The sequence below is a fragment of the Quercus robur genome, chromosome 3 (assembly GCF_932294415.1).
Source record: "Quercus robur chromosome 3, dhQueRobu3.1, whole genome shotgun sequence".
Lineage (NCBI taxonomy): Eukaryota > Viridiplantae > Streptophyta > Magnoliopsida > Fagales > Fagaceae > Quercus > Quercus robur.
In genome coordinates this window covers 14033832-14047688 of record NC_065536.1, presented here as the reverse complement: position 1 = coordinate 14047688, position 13857 = coordinate 14033832, and the positions used below count along the sequence as shown (strand labels likewise).

General features: G+C 34.4%; 1 protein-coding gene and 1 long non-coding RNA gene across 4 annotated transcripts in view; one reads left to right on the top strand and one right to left on the bottom strand.

The window, feature by feature from the left end:
• Positions 1-6098: 6098 nt before the first annotated feature.
• On the bottom strand, positions 6099-9373 carry LOC126717190 (uncharacterized). The gene is made up of 4 exons (XR_007652455.1): positions 9104-9373; positions 7469-7507; positions 7191-7260; positions 6099-6417 (listed from the first exon to the last, which is right to left on the bottom strand). It is a non-coding gene; the product is annotated as an uncharacterized LOC126717190 (long non-coding RNA).
• Positions 9374-10579: 1206 nt separating this feature from the next.
• LOC126717184 (sugar transporter ERD6-like 5) overlaps positions 10580-13857 on the top strand; it is a 6797-nt gene continuing 3519 nt past the window's right edge. For all 3 annotated transcript variants that reach the window (XM_050418602.1, XM_050418601.1, XM_050418600.1), the window contains exons 1-3: positions 10580-10630; positions 10773-10982; positions 11142-11204. In XM_050418602.1, coding sequence (XP_050274559.1) covers positions 10595-10630; positions 10773-10982; positions 11142-11204 — 309 coding nt within the window. In that variant the 5' untranslated portion in view covers positions 10580-10594. The remainder of the gene's footprint in view (positions 10631-10772; positions 10983-11141; positions 11205-13857) is intronic.

Below are 13857 nucleotides of genomic sequence, written 5' to 3'. Positions count from 1 at the left end.
TTTACACATTCATTTTAGTTATTTTTTTTCCTTAATAATAATCAACATTACATATACTTTGCCTTTTAAACATTCATTTCCTATAATTTAAAAGCCCTTTAGTCCATGAAAAGATCAATCTCCATAGAGGCCTAGTCTCATTCATTTGCTGACTTGGGTCACCTGGGAAGGAATCACCGAAGTGAGCTGGTCTTGCTCATAATGTTTAGTTGGGCTTCAAGGTCGGAGACAGTCCGTCAAGAAATAGAGCCCATTTGTCAGTTTTCTCTGTAAAGAGATCCACGACCCAAGTGGGCTTGTATTGCTCGTCCACTGACTTGGGCCTCAAAGTCTAATTGTGTAATGATAACTTTTACAATTGCGATATAAAGTTTTCCTCCAAATTAATTTAAAAAAAGAACCTTAAAAGCAATTTAAAATTGTGGCATATGTCATTTCAACCAGACCAAAAGAAACCCCACATCACCTGTGGCTAAGTTGGGTTAGTTGAGTTTTATTATAAAAGAGAAAAAAAAGAAAAATCTCAAACCGGGAGTAGATCAAGTTGAAAAGATACATGTCATAATTTCAAAGTCGAATTAGTGCATGGAAAACTTGGTCAAGTCCACTTATGACTCCATTCATTTTCACTTTCTTTAGTTTTGATGTGTGGTGAATGCTTGGAATTCTTTCAAAATGACTTTCTGGCTTGAGAATGACGGTCCACCTAACCATTTTGTTTGTAGAAAATTGGTTCTCAAACCTTCTTTTTCAACATGAATACCAACAAAGATTTTTCTCAATTAAACATTTGAAAGCAAAAAATAAAAAATAAAAAGAAAAAAAAGATACAGTTTTTCACTAAGAGCATCCGCAACCCAAATGCCATGTGGCATATGTTGAGATGTTTTACCATTTCAGCTTTCAAATGTTGCTCCAGCCGGACTTGCAAAATGTGTCAATTGTAAAATTTTTTACAATACTGCTACAGTACCATCTTATTTGTAAGATGGTACTGTAGCAATATTGTATAATTGAAAATTATTATTATATTATCTCATTCTTCTCTCTCTTCCTTTTCTCTCTCTTTCTTTATGCTCTCTTTTCTTCTTGCTCTCTCTTCTTCTCATTACCTTCACTCAAAGCTAAACTCTTCGACAACTCTCTAGATTGGCGCAATTCTCATTACCTTCACTCTAGGCTAAACTCTCCGGCAACTCTCTAGATCGACGTGGTGGGTTTCTAAATCGGCGAGATCGGCACGGTTGAGTTGGAAATCGGCATGGTGGGTCTCTGCGTTTTTCCTTCTTCGGCAACTCTCTCTCTCTTTCGTTTCTCCTTCCCCGCGTGGGTCAACAAAATCAACTTCCTTCAAGCTTCCCAGCGGCGAATCCGCTTCCTTCGAGCTTCGGCGGTGGTGGGTCTGATTTTTGACTATGGGTTGCTGTGTTTTTTTTTTTTTTTTTTTTTTTTTTTTTTTTTTTTTTTGTGTGGTGTTAATGGTCAGAGAGGGCAGTAGGTGCAGCGGCGTGGGTCTGGTCTTTTCTCTGGGTTTTTTTTTTTTTTTTTTTTTTTTGGGTGTTGATGGTAGATTGTGGGTTATCAGTGGTGGTGGTGGTGTCAAGTGTGTAGTGCAGCGGTGGTGGTGATTGTGGTTCTTGAACAGAAAGAAAGAGAGAGAAAGAATAAGTAATGTATTGTATTGTATGATGATGATTGTGGGATATATTATTTTATTGTGTAAAAATATTATTTTAATGAGTAGAATAGGGAAACAAAAGTTGGGATGTTGGGAGAATTGTAAAATTGTATTGTATAATTGATAAAGTGGCTTTTTGGGATGGTAAAATAAGATGAGATGAGAATTCCGGCTGTGGATGCTCTAACAAATTAGATGTGAATCTATTACCCAAAAAAAAAAAAAAAAAAAAAATTGCAATCATAATTATGAATTTATGATCAGCTTCACTTACATACTTATTTAGTTAATCATAATCATGTTGTTTTCTTTCTTAAAAAAAAAAGAGTTATATGTTGTTTGTATTGTTAACCCTTCCACCATTTTTTTGGTGATGTATTCGTTAATTAAATGACACATAAGCTTGTCACATGCACTAGTTGGATCAATAAAACCATGACAAGTAGACCATGTAATTAAATAAACTAAAAATAGTTATAAAAAATTAAAAAAATTCCTTAAATATAAAAAATCATGATGTATTTTTTTTTCCCCTTTTCAATATGTCTAGACATCCAAACAATTCTTTTTTCTCAATTTTTTTATTGGTAATTTTCTGCTGTTGATATTATGTTATTGGCAAAAATAGTTTGTCATAATTCGTATATAATATAAGACTCCGCTTGGGAGGAGGGAATGAAATTGGAATGGAAAGGAATAAAAAGAATAATTTTAGAATATTCTTCCATTATCTTATTTGGGAGTTTTAATTGAGGGAATGGAAAGTCCATTCTCTTGTTTGAAAGTTTAAGTGAGAGGGAATGTAATAGATAGGAGGGAACACTCATTCCTCTCTATTCCCTTAAAACCTCAAATTTTCATTCCCCCAAAAATTGGGAGGAATGGGAGGGAATGAAATTAGATTTAATGATTTTTTTACTAAAACTCCCAAAATACCTCTATATATTCAACCCTTTATTTTAAAATAGAGGTCTAATAGTAATATTATCATAAAATAATTCCATTCCATTCTTTCTATGTTGCTCCCAAACAGGATTACTTACATTCCATTCATTTTCATTCCTTTCCATTCCTTTATTTTAAAACATCCAATCAAGGTTACTTAATTCCATTCCATTCTTTTCCATTCCTTTCCCTTACTTAAATACATTTCATTCCCTTATGATCATCTCATTCCATTCCATTCCCTTAAGAACTCCCAAGCAGAGCCTAAGTGGTGTCAATAATTAACTAAAATAAAAGAAATATAATTCCAAATACAATAGGACAAATATGAGATTGTGAAATAAAAAAAATATCTCTATAGCATTGTTCCATTTACTTTCCTTTTTTGTTTTCTCCCCTAATGGAAGACTTTATTAACCTATTTCGTGACACTCTAAGAGGATCTTGATGATGACAGATTTTGTGGGATGTGTTTAATTAAAAGGATAATGTTAATTACATGCACTAACTTGCATACATTTTCATGAGTAATTCTACGGTACCCCCCAAAAAAAAGGGGGGGTACGGTACCCATTAATAGGTAACCTGCTACACTAGGTTACTTTTTTCTCACATTTGACGGTTTCATCCTCACATTGTGTAGTTCTAACATCACATGTGACAGTTCTTTTCTCACATTTGGTAGTTCCTTTACTTTTTTATCACATTTGACGGTTTCATTCTCACATTGTGCGGTTCCAATATCACATATGACAGTTCTTTTGTCATATTGAGTGGTTCCCTTACTTTTTTTCTCACACTCTGTTCCATCCTCACATTGTGCAGTTCCAATATCACATGTGATAGTTCTTTTCTCACATTTGGTGGTTCCCTTACTTTTTTTTTTTCACATTTGACAGTTCCATCTTCACATTGTGCGGTTCCAACATCACATATGACAGTTCTTTTGTCATATTGGGTGGTTCCCTTACTTTTTTCTCACACTTGACGGTTCCATCTTCACATTGTGCAATTCCAACATCACAAGTGACAGTTCTTTTGTCACATTTGGTGGTTCCCTTACTTTTTTATCACATTTGACGGTTCCATCATCACATTGTGCAGTTCTAATATCACATGTAACAGTTTTTTTCTCACATTTGGAGGTTCTCTTACTTTTTTTTCTCCCATTTGATTGTTCCATCCTCATATTGTGCGGTTCTAACATCAAATATGACAGTTCTTTTGTCACATTGGGTGATCTCCTTACTTTTTTCTCACATTTGACGATGTCATCCTCACATTGTGTAGTTCTAACATCACATGTGACAGTTCTTTTTTCACATTTGGTGGTTCCCTTACTTTTTTCTCACATTTGACGGTTCATTCCTCACATTGTGCAGTTCCAATATAACATGTGACAGTTCTTTTATTACATTTGATAGTTCCCTTATTTTTTTTTTTTCACATTTGACGGTTTCATCCTCATATTGTGCAGTTCCAACATCACATGTGACAATTCTTTTGTTACATTGGATGGTTCCTTTACCGTTTTCTCACACTTGACGGATCCATTTTCACCTTTTGTAGTTCCAGCATCACATGTGACAATTCTTTTGTTACATTGGATGGTTCCTTTACCGTTTTCTCACACTTGACGGATCCATTTTCACCTTTTGTAGTTTCAGCATCACATGTGACAGTTCTTTTCTCACATTTGGTGGTTCTCTTACTTTTTTCTCACATTTGCCGGTTCTATCCTCATATTATGCACATTTGACGGTTCTATCCTCATATGATAGTTCTTTTGTCACATTGGGTGGTTCCCTTATTTTTTTCTCACATTTGACGGTTCCATCCTCAGATTGTGTGGTTCGAACATTATATGTGATAGTTCTTTTCTCACACTTAGTGGTTCCCTTACTTCTTTTTTTTTACATTTGACAGTTTCATTCTCACATTTGCAATTCCAACATCACATATGACAATTCTTTTGTCACATTGGATGGTTCCTTTACTTTTTTCTAACACATGATGGTTCCATTTTCACATTTTGCAGTTCTAACATTACATGTGACAATTTTTTTCTCACATTTGGTGGTTTCGTTACTTTTTTCTCACATTTGACGTTTTCATCCTCAAATTGTGCAATTTCAACATTACATGTGATAGTTCTTTTTTCACATTTGGTAGTTCCCTTACTTTTTTTTCTCATATTTGACGGATAACAGGGTGGAAAATGGCATTTTCCACCGTTTGGTTTCGGAGAGAAAAAAAAGAGAGACAGAAAATGGGGAGGAAAATAATCCCTTCGAGCCCACACTTTTACCTCCCTATTTGGGAGGAAAAGATGCTGATGATGTAATTTACACAAATACCCTCACTTTGTTACCCTCACCTACTCCTCTCCTTTTCCCACTATTATATTACAAGGACATAATAGTCAATTTATATAAACTACATTTTTCATCCTCCCCTTTTTCTCTCCAACCAAACAAAAAAAATTTTCACCCTCCCACTTTTCCACCCCTCCAACTAAACACACATGAGGGAAAACCAAATTTTTTCTATCCTCCCACTTTTCCATTCAGCTTACTGATTTTCTATGCATCATCAATATATACTATAAAACCGAAGATGTATAACCTTATGTGCTCTCTAATTGTTCTTATGCAACATTTGCAACTTAATCATAGTTGTGTGTTTATTGTGGTGTCTAAGGTTGGAAATAAGGTGACTATACAATTAGCAAGTTATGCAAAAAATCCAATACAAAGATTGTTGATAATTTTAAAATTTTCAATAAACACTTGAATTGAAACTACAGATTTAGTATGAAATAGTCATCAATCAAGGCTACTACACCAGGTTTTATGTTTTTTAGGCATTTTCATTAGATCCACGTGTGCAGAAGTGTCAAATGACTGTGTCTGACATGAATATAATCACCCCAACTAAAGTGTCTATGCAATTTTGTTTCATAAAATTATTATTATATTTAGACCCATCTAAAACAAAATAAACATCCCAAAAATTTTCTACAATAACAAAAATTACCAATAGAAAAGGTAAAAACAATTAAGCATAATTGACTGATTTTACCAAAAACGAACAACCTAGTCCTTTTTAAAAAAATTATCAAAATAATTTTGTCATTGAGAGTTTAGCATATCGACCACAATGATAAGTGTGAGCCTCATTTGAGTCCGAAGAACCTCCACTAGCTAAGTCCAAAAGAGCCCTAATAGCAATGGAATGTTTTCATTGTTGAAGACTTATCGGTGCCACAAAACATTTATCTCTCTCTCTCTCTCTTTGGATTTCGCAAAATTTATACAAACTCGTCATTCTAAAGCCATTTGGTATTTGTTCCTATAAAATATTGGAACGTGTAATTTGAACATAATTGGCTGTTAAAAGGAAGTGGACCCTTAATGTGCATTAACATCTCCATTCCTTTCAAGCATTTGCAAACTTCCAAGAAACAAGCAGCAGCAAAAACAATTCAACATGTTATAGAATCATCACAAATACTGATGATTTTTCCAAGAATAATATTTCATTTATGAAGAGCTAACAATTTTATGACTTAAATCTAGGAGCAGCATAAATTCAACTTGCTGCCAATACTTTTTTTTAAAAAAACAAAATGGAACCACGTCATAAAGTTTGGTACAAACAAAAATCATTCCAGTATCAACCTTTGGCAACCAGCCAGGTAAACACGTAACTAATGTAGAGCAAATTTCAGAATAGCCTTAATTTCACATTTGGGGCCGACCTGAACCTAGCAGCTGGCCGATTAGATTAGTCACCTGGCAAAAACACAAAATAGCTTGCTTTTATTTCCATTACATGATGGTAATCGCACGCAAATCATAATTCATACGTGATGAAATACCAATTCCTTACACTAAATTACCACAAAACAAAATAGAACCAGCAAGCAACCCACACTATTCAAATACTGATGTCACAAAAAATCACATGTCTATAAGGTTAGGCCTTTCTAAAGCAACACCAAGGCTGCAAGACTTACACAGATATTTCTAAGCTAATGGCATGGTGGACAGAATTATCAGTATAACATACGCATTGATAAACTAAATAAAATAATGTGAAGGAAGCATGGAAGTAATGGATGATATAAAATTAAACTTAAGCCAGAAACATGATGGAGAGAATCCAATCAAACATCAAGACAACAAAATTCAAAGAAAGGCCAAGGGGAAAAATGAAACTTTTGGTGTGGAGGGGTCGAAGGTAGAAGAAACTGAAATATTGTCTTTTTTTGTAACAAAATCCAGTTCAAAAGAATATGACAATAGATGAGAGTCAGTCCACATTTAAAACATCTGCATTGCTCCTTATACAGGATATCTATGAGTAGCTTGAAAATATTTACAAACTTATCAAGCAAATTATAACATGGATATGGCTTTATATCAATCAAATTATAACAAGAGACAAGAGAGTAACATAATAATGAGAAATTTAATCTACCCCCTCAAAAAAAAGTACATCAATCAAAAGTTTATACTGTGGGAAGTACTGTGTAAACCATATGTGAATATGATTGTCAACTTACATGCCAATATTTTGATACGCAGCGATCAATGCAACTATTTTCACCCATATTTAGTTCAGACTCCTTGTACCTGAAATAATAAATGATAATATGACCAATTTGATACATTTTCTTTACACAAGGATGTCAAATGAGTACTTTCTGCAATTAATTAATATAGAGAAAGAATTACTGAACTTTGTAAAAAAAGTTAACTGGATTCTACAAAGGTGAATTCAAAATCAACTTAGAAAAGTTCATGCAAATTGCAGGAAAGAAATTAACACAAAGTTTTGTACCTTTTCTCAACGCACTTATTAAAACAAGTGTTTGTAAGCCTGATTCAAAAACAGAAAAAGGAAGCAGGTTAACCTCAATAAATATTTATCCTAAATGGAAAATCATAAACAATGCAATTTTATTCAAAATATATATCACTATGAGACATCCTCAACCATAGCAGTCCAATTCCCAATCTTAATCTAGCAAGTGAAAGCATTGATAAACGTGCTTACTATAGGGTAGTTTCTTTTTTGGTGGTAATTATGCACTTATCCTTTTTATAGGTGAGACCACACCTTAAAATGACATTGACCTAAATTCACAAAGTAATATTTCCAATCATGATGGTTAGTCGTTTATTCGGTATCATCTTGATTCAGAGTACCTCACCTCACCTAGGAAAAACCAAAGCTAAAATAAACTCTCAATGAGAAATAATGTTAACCTGATTTTTCACATTAACTGGACTAAAAAAGAAAAAAGAAAAATAGTTAGCTAATCCTAATTTGAAAGTAATCACTAGGTTGAACCTGAAACTATCTGTGCAACGTCTGTTGTTGCTATTCAGAATTGGAGATGACCTTACCCTGTACTCTGTAATTGTTGTTGAGGTAAAGATGTCAGGGTTACTATATCTTTGTCAAACAAACAAGTGGGTTTTGGTTTTTGTCTCTTGCTACATTCTCTTTCTCTAGGTGCAGTGCTGCTCTACAACTTCTGTGGTAATGTACAAATGCTTTGGGAGTTGGGGGCCAACTATTTGTTACTCAAGTTGAGAGATCGCTTTGTTACTGACTAATTCCCAGTTGAATCCTTGCCTTTGGCACCAACTGGCTCTATGCAGACCCACACTGCTAGAAAGTAGAAAGTAGAAACTAATGCTAAAAGAGGGACACAATTTTGATACAGGAGATGATCTAATTAGGAAGGCTATTTTTATTACAACTTCAATTTATGGTGAACATCATCCAGATAAAATATCTGCTCCTGAAACTTTGAGCAAACTCACCAGGCTTCTTTCAAATTCTAAATTTTAGAGAAACCAACTCTAAAATTGGAAACCAACTCTAAAATATAGCACAAACCAACACTAAAATTGGTGTTCTTACTGCCAAGGTGGTTGAAAAAAAAAAATCTCCTAAGTCCATAGGTTCATAGTATCGTGTCCTCCCCACACTCCCAACCAAATCTAATCTTGTCGCAACTTATGGATAAGGGTTCCCACGTCTCACTCAAGTTTCATGTTTCGCATCCCAAACTCAAAAGTGTAAAGATTATTTTTTATTTTTTTTTTTTTTGAGAAACCAGTTTGTGAGACAGACCGATTCTTTTATTAAAACATAAGAAAACTATGAACATCAAACAAAGTAAGGGGGATAATGTCCCCAGGTAAGTCTTCAACCCAAACCTGAAGTTCTAGCCCAACCCAAGATTTCTTTGCCAAAGCATTGGCAACCTTATTACAATTTCGTTTCACATGACAGTAGTGATCCAGGCAATCAGTGGTGGACTATTAAGCCCTTCGGTGCAAATATTAATTTGTCAAATATATAAGAACCGAAACTCAAACAAAACAATAATAGCATAAACCCACAAAGTTTAGAGAAATAATATAAACCCATATCAGCGTTAATCATATGTGAAGAGAGAACCTGAAGATTGTGGGTGGTTCCACCGATTTAGAATGGCAGAAAAGAAGTGCCACCGAGTCGTACAGGAAGAGTTGAAGCGCCGCCGAGTTGGATTGGATATAAGTGAGCCGCCGATTTGAGGATGGATTGGAAGAGACGAAATTAGAGAGCGGCGCCGACGAGTTGGATTGGATGAGAAAAAGCGTTGCCGATTTGAGGTTGTGGGTATGCGGCTGTCTGGTTCTTGTATGATTTTAGCTATTTTGAGGGTTTAGAGAGGCAAACTGAGACAAGCAGAGGAAGAAACAAACGTGAGAGGAGAAAAGTATGATTAATGTTATAATTTTTGGTTTATATATAAAACCTGTTTAGCCGGTAACCAAAACCCATTAAAATTTCATCAACGGACAAGATTAAAACAATATTAAATGAATGGTTCTGATTTAAGAGGGTACCGTGCCCCCCCTTTTTTGGGGGGGGGGGGGGGGGGTACGGTAGAATGACCCCATTTTCATATACACAAGTGAAAAACAACTGAGAAATCGTTATTGAAGACATGATTTCAAGTTCTAAATTGTATCTTCAACTCACGATTTATATAAGTAGAAAGCAAGAGGCAATAAAAAAGAGAGGAAGAGAACCCCTTTAAACTCTTTAATCCTTGTCAATTACAAAACTATGATAACCCATGCTAATTTACAAAAAAAAAAATTGTCTACATATTTATGATAAGATCTTAATAGATAATATATATTTTTAATGCCTAATATATAATATGTTTCTCAATATATATATTGACATGCTTGACAGATGTTTGAAAAACAATCCATTTGTTCGAACTAACGGTCAATGTTAAGTACAATTAGTGCTGCACTAATATGAGTACAATCTTAAAATTTTAATTATTTAAGTTTACAAATTTAGATTTTCAATCACTTCTGAATCTTTCACTTACATTTCTAAACCACATCATGCACCTTGTGCACAATAATATTTTGATTTTGAACCTTGGCCCTTGGCTCTTGTCCCTTGTCCCCAACATTTCACAAGTATTTATATTTGTGGAGTGACCACCGCACCAAGAGTTATGGTACTTAACTTCAACTAAGTAGGATTAGATTCAATGAGAAGCAGTGTAATCACTATATTAATCATTTCCCTTCTTCATTTTTTGCTTTTGTTTTTGTTTTTTCCTCTTCCCGAAGACATAAGACATCTAGCTAGAAGGTCTTTGAAAGTTTGTTGCTATATATATATATATATATATATTGCATTAGCTTTAATTTGTTGCAAAACACTTGTCTAAAGGAGCGAATGTTTCTTCTATTTGATTGATAAATTTGTTGACAACTGTCTAACCATGTATGTGTTAGATTATAAAACTTTGATGCTGATTGATAAATATATTGACAACTCTGTCTAATCATGTATGTGTTAGAATATTATAAAACTTTGATGCTGATATTTCTACGTATCATATGTCAACATGCTTTTCCCACAGGCCTCTCATATATGGTGTTTCTGAATTGCTCATCACTTAGAAATAAGGTACCATTTATACATTTTTTTTTCTTCCTTTTCCTCAACCGTTTTTCAACTTCATTTAGCTGCATCAGTCAGTCTCTCATCAAATTCATCCAATTAAAATATCCCTTACTTTCTCTCTTACAATCACACAAACACACTAAAGAAAGTGAAATCAGTAGAAAGCATGGAAGAAGAAGAAGAAGCAATAACAAGGTCACTACTTCTCAAACAAAAGCTTGACAGTAATCATCAATGGAGCAGTACTAGTGATCATGGTGGTGTGCAGCTAAGTGAATCCTCATCAACCACAACATCTATTGTTGTGCTTAGCACTTTAGTGGCCGTATGTGGATCATTTACTTTTGGAAGTGCAGTAAGTACTATTACTATCCTTTTTTTCTTCTTCTTTATGAAACTATTAATTTCTGTCCTTTTGTAGTTAAAGGCTGAGTTGTACTTTTAGTTTAATGAACCTATTACTATCCTTTTTCCCAATCAAATTAATGGTTTATCATTTATGATTATTTTCCAGGTGGGGTATTCGTCACCATCCGAGTCTGGAATTGAGGAAGAACTTGGCCTTACTTTGGCGGAGGTTAATTTAACTAAAGTATTATTTAAATATTTTCATTACATTAACTAAATAGTATTTAGACAATGGTCTTTTAGCTTTATATACACTTCCCTTGTGGTGGTTCAAAGTTTGAACTTCATACTAATAGCTTCTCACCTAGCAAAAAATAAAAAAATAGATACGAATATTAAAACAAAGCGTCAAAGGGAGATGGAAAATTAGTTTTGGAGTGATTGTTTAATTATGTGTATATATATTAGAAAATTTTGTACATTTTGAAGATATCAAGGCTTAATTCCTAGTCCAGGTCCAAGTCTATTTCTTTATGGTGTACAAGCAAGATAAAAAGAAGATATTTTGATTTTGAGGAATTTGACCTTAATATCTTTAACAATAAATACATAGTTATCAAAGACTTTCATTAATTGTTGATAATTGATCTAGGTCATTAGGCAGGTTGTTATGCCGAATTACATTTACTGTCTCTCTCTCTGTCACATGCTTTGTTTCTCTACAATATTTTATTTATTTATTTTTCGAATTTCACATGGTATTATGACTATTGTAAGGACTCAATTTGTGACGGCCCCAAAATAGTATTGGGTCCGCACATTTAGGGCCCAAACAATATAATTTGTAGAGTGTGGGTTTGAAAGGCTAGGCCTTGGTCACCGGACGATGGTTAGTCGAGGTGTTCGTAGCGATTTGCCCAAGGAGAAGCCTGACGTGTTCATCAATCACCTATTCCGGTATATTATGTGTGGCTTTGGCATTAAGACCTTATTTTAGGAACTTCATATCCTTATTCCTTTCCCTTTTCTAGGACTCCCTCATCTGGAAGCCCTCCCTTTTTTGGCGCACAAGTCTTTATATTATATAGCCCTTCTCGGGTGATCCTGTCCCTTTACTTGTTTGTCAGGCAGGCTCCTATCTGAATACTTGTCCCTTCAGTCGCCTCCCTCTGCTTTTTGTTAGTTGCACTAACCGAAGCCACACTGTTTAGGTGTCTTTTCTCATTAATATGGCTATGACGTTTGCGGGCGCGTTCAATGCGGAGGTGACATATTTACCTTGAATCACCCCCACTCTGCACCCCCATGTGGGTCCCATTCTTCTCGCTTCTCCTTCTGGGGGCGTTTTGGAGGTAGCCCTTAACGAGACGTTGCTCTTCCTTTTGAAGTTTTGGGATGCTGAGGACAGAGCCATCCTCAGCTGTGTTTCTAGGCTATTTGGCCTTCCCCTACTCGTCCTTGGCATCTACCCTTCTCGGCACGGGCCTTGGGCCTTGGTGGATAGTGGGCCGGGTCGTAAGTCCTCTGGCCCCACAACTATGTTTTAGCTTTTTTAACATAGTATTAGAACCATAACTCTGATATCATATAAAAATAGAGAGAATAAAATATTAATGTGTGCATTAAAACTCCTTCATATCTTAAACATGACTAGATTTGGGCCTTCATTAGGAATTGAGTATTATAGAAACAATTTTAAATGATTTTAATACTATATAAAAGAACATAGAGCACAACCATTTTAAGTTAAAGCTAATTTATGAAAGAATATATATATATATATATATATATTAATCATAGAACAATTATTTTAATATATATGAAACAATAATATAATTTGAATAATTTTAAAAGACATACTCGGTGTGTAACTTAGACTTGAAAATTTGATTAACAAGTTTTTTATTTTTTTAACTTAAAATTTCTTGTTCCGCTGCTTGGTTGTATATGTTTTGAAAAGTAGATAGTCATGTTCAAGAGATTTATTTTTTATTTTATTTGATTGGAAGTCATGGACAAGAGTTGTTAACTCAGAATGTCAGTGGACTCTTAAAACACGCAGACAAACAAACAAATAAAACAAGAAGAAGAAGCCAGAGGAGCCAACAACCCGTATGGAAGAGAACATTCCATTTAACGAAAGGAGTTAACAAGGAATTTTAGACAAGAAATTAAGGTTAAGCCAGTGCCTGAAATCCATCACAAAGAAGTCTTGGGAGGGAGTTAAGACTTACGAACACCAACCCAAAATTGCATGCAAAATTACAGTCACGAATGTATTGTCCACATGGGTTGTAGTTTCCAAAGATTGAGGATTGGCAGGACAAAGAGCCAATGAATTAGGGGGGCAACAGATCTAGAAGAAAGAATGTTTCTAGTGGCAAGTCTTTCATGATTTGCATAACCAAAAGAAAATTTTAATCTCTGGGAGAGTTTGGCTATACTATGGCATAGGTTTGGTCTCATGTCATTTGATTGAGCTCAAGAAGCCGAGTTTAAAATACATTGGAGGTACAATTTTGGTTCACTCAGGATGTCTATGGGTCAACCTTATTGGGACCCCAAGAGCGCTAGGGCTGAAGTTAAGTTATGATTAAATCCTAATTGGAATTTTTTTTCTATCATACTTTTTGTATTCTACTTTATATTTCTCAAATTACAATTTGTTACATATTTTATTTTATTTTTTCATTTTAAACTTTGAATATTATATAGAAAAAGTTAAATAAATACATGACAAGTTACGAGTGGAAGATAAATGAGTGTGTTTGTGACCCCTATTTAAGTCTCTCGAGAATTAATTTCTTAGTAGGGAAAAGAACTACTTTTTTTTGGGGGGAGAAAGGGGTAAAGAACTGCTTGATCACTTGATCTATATATGA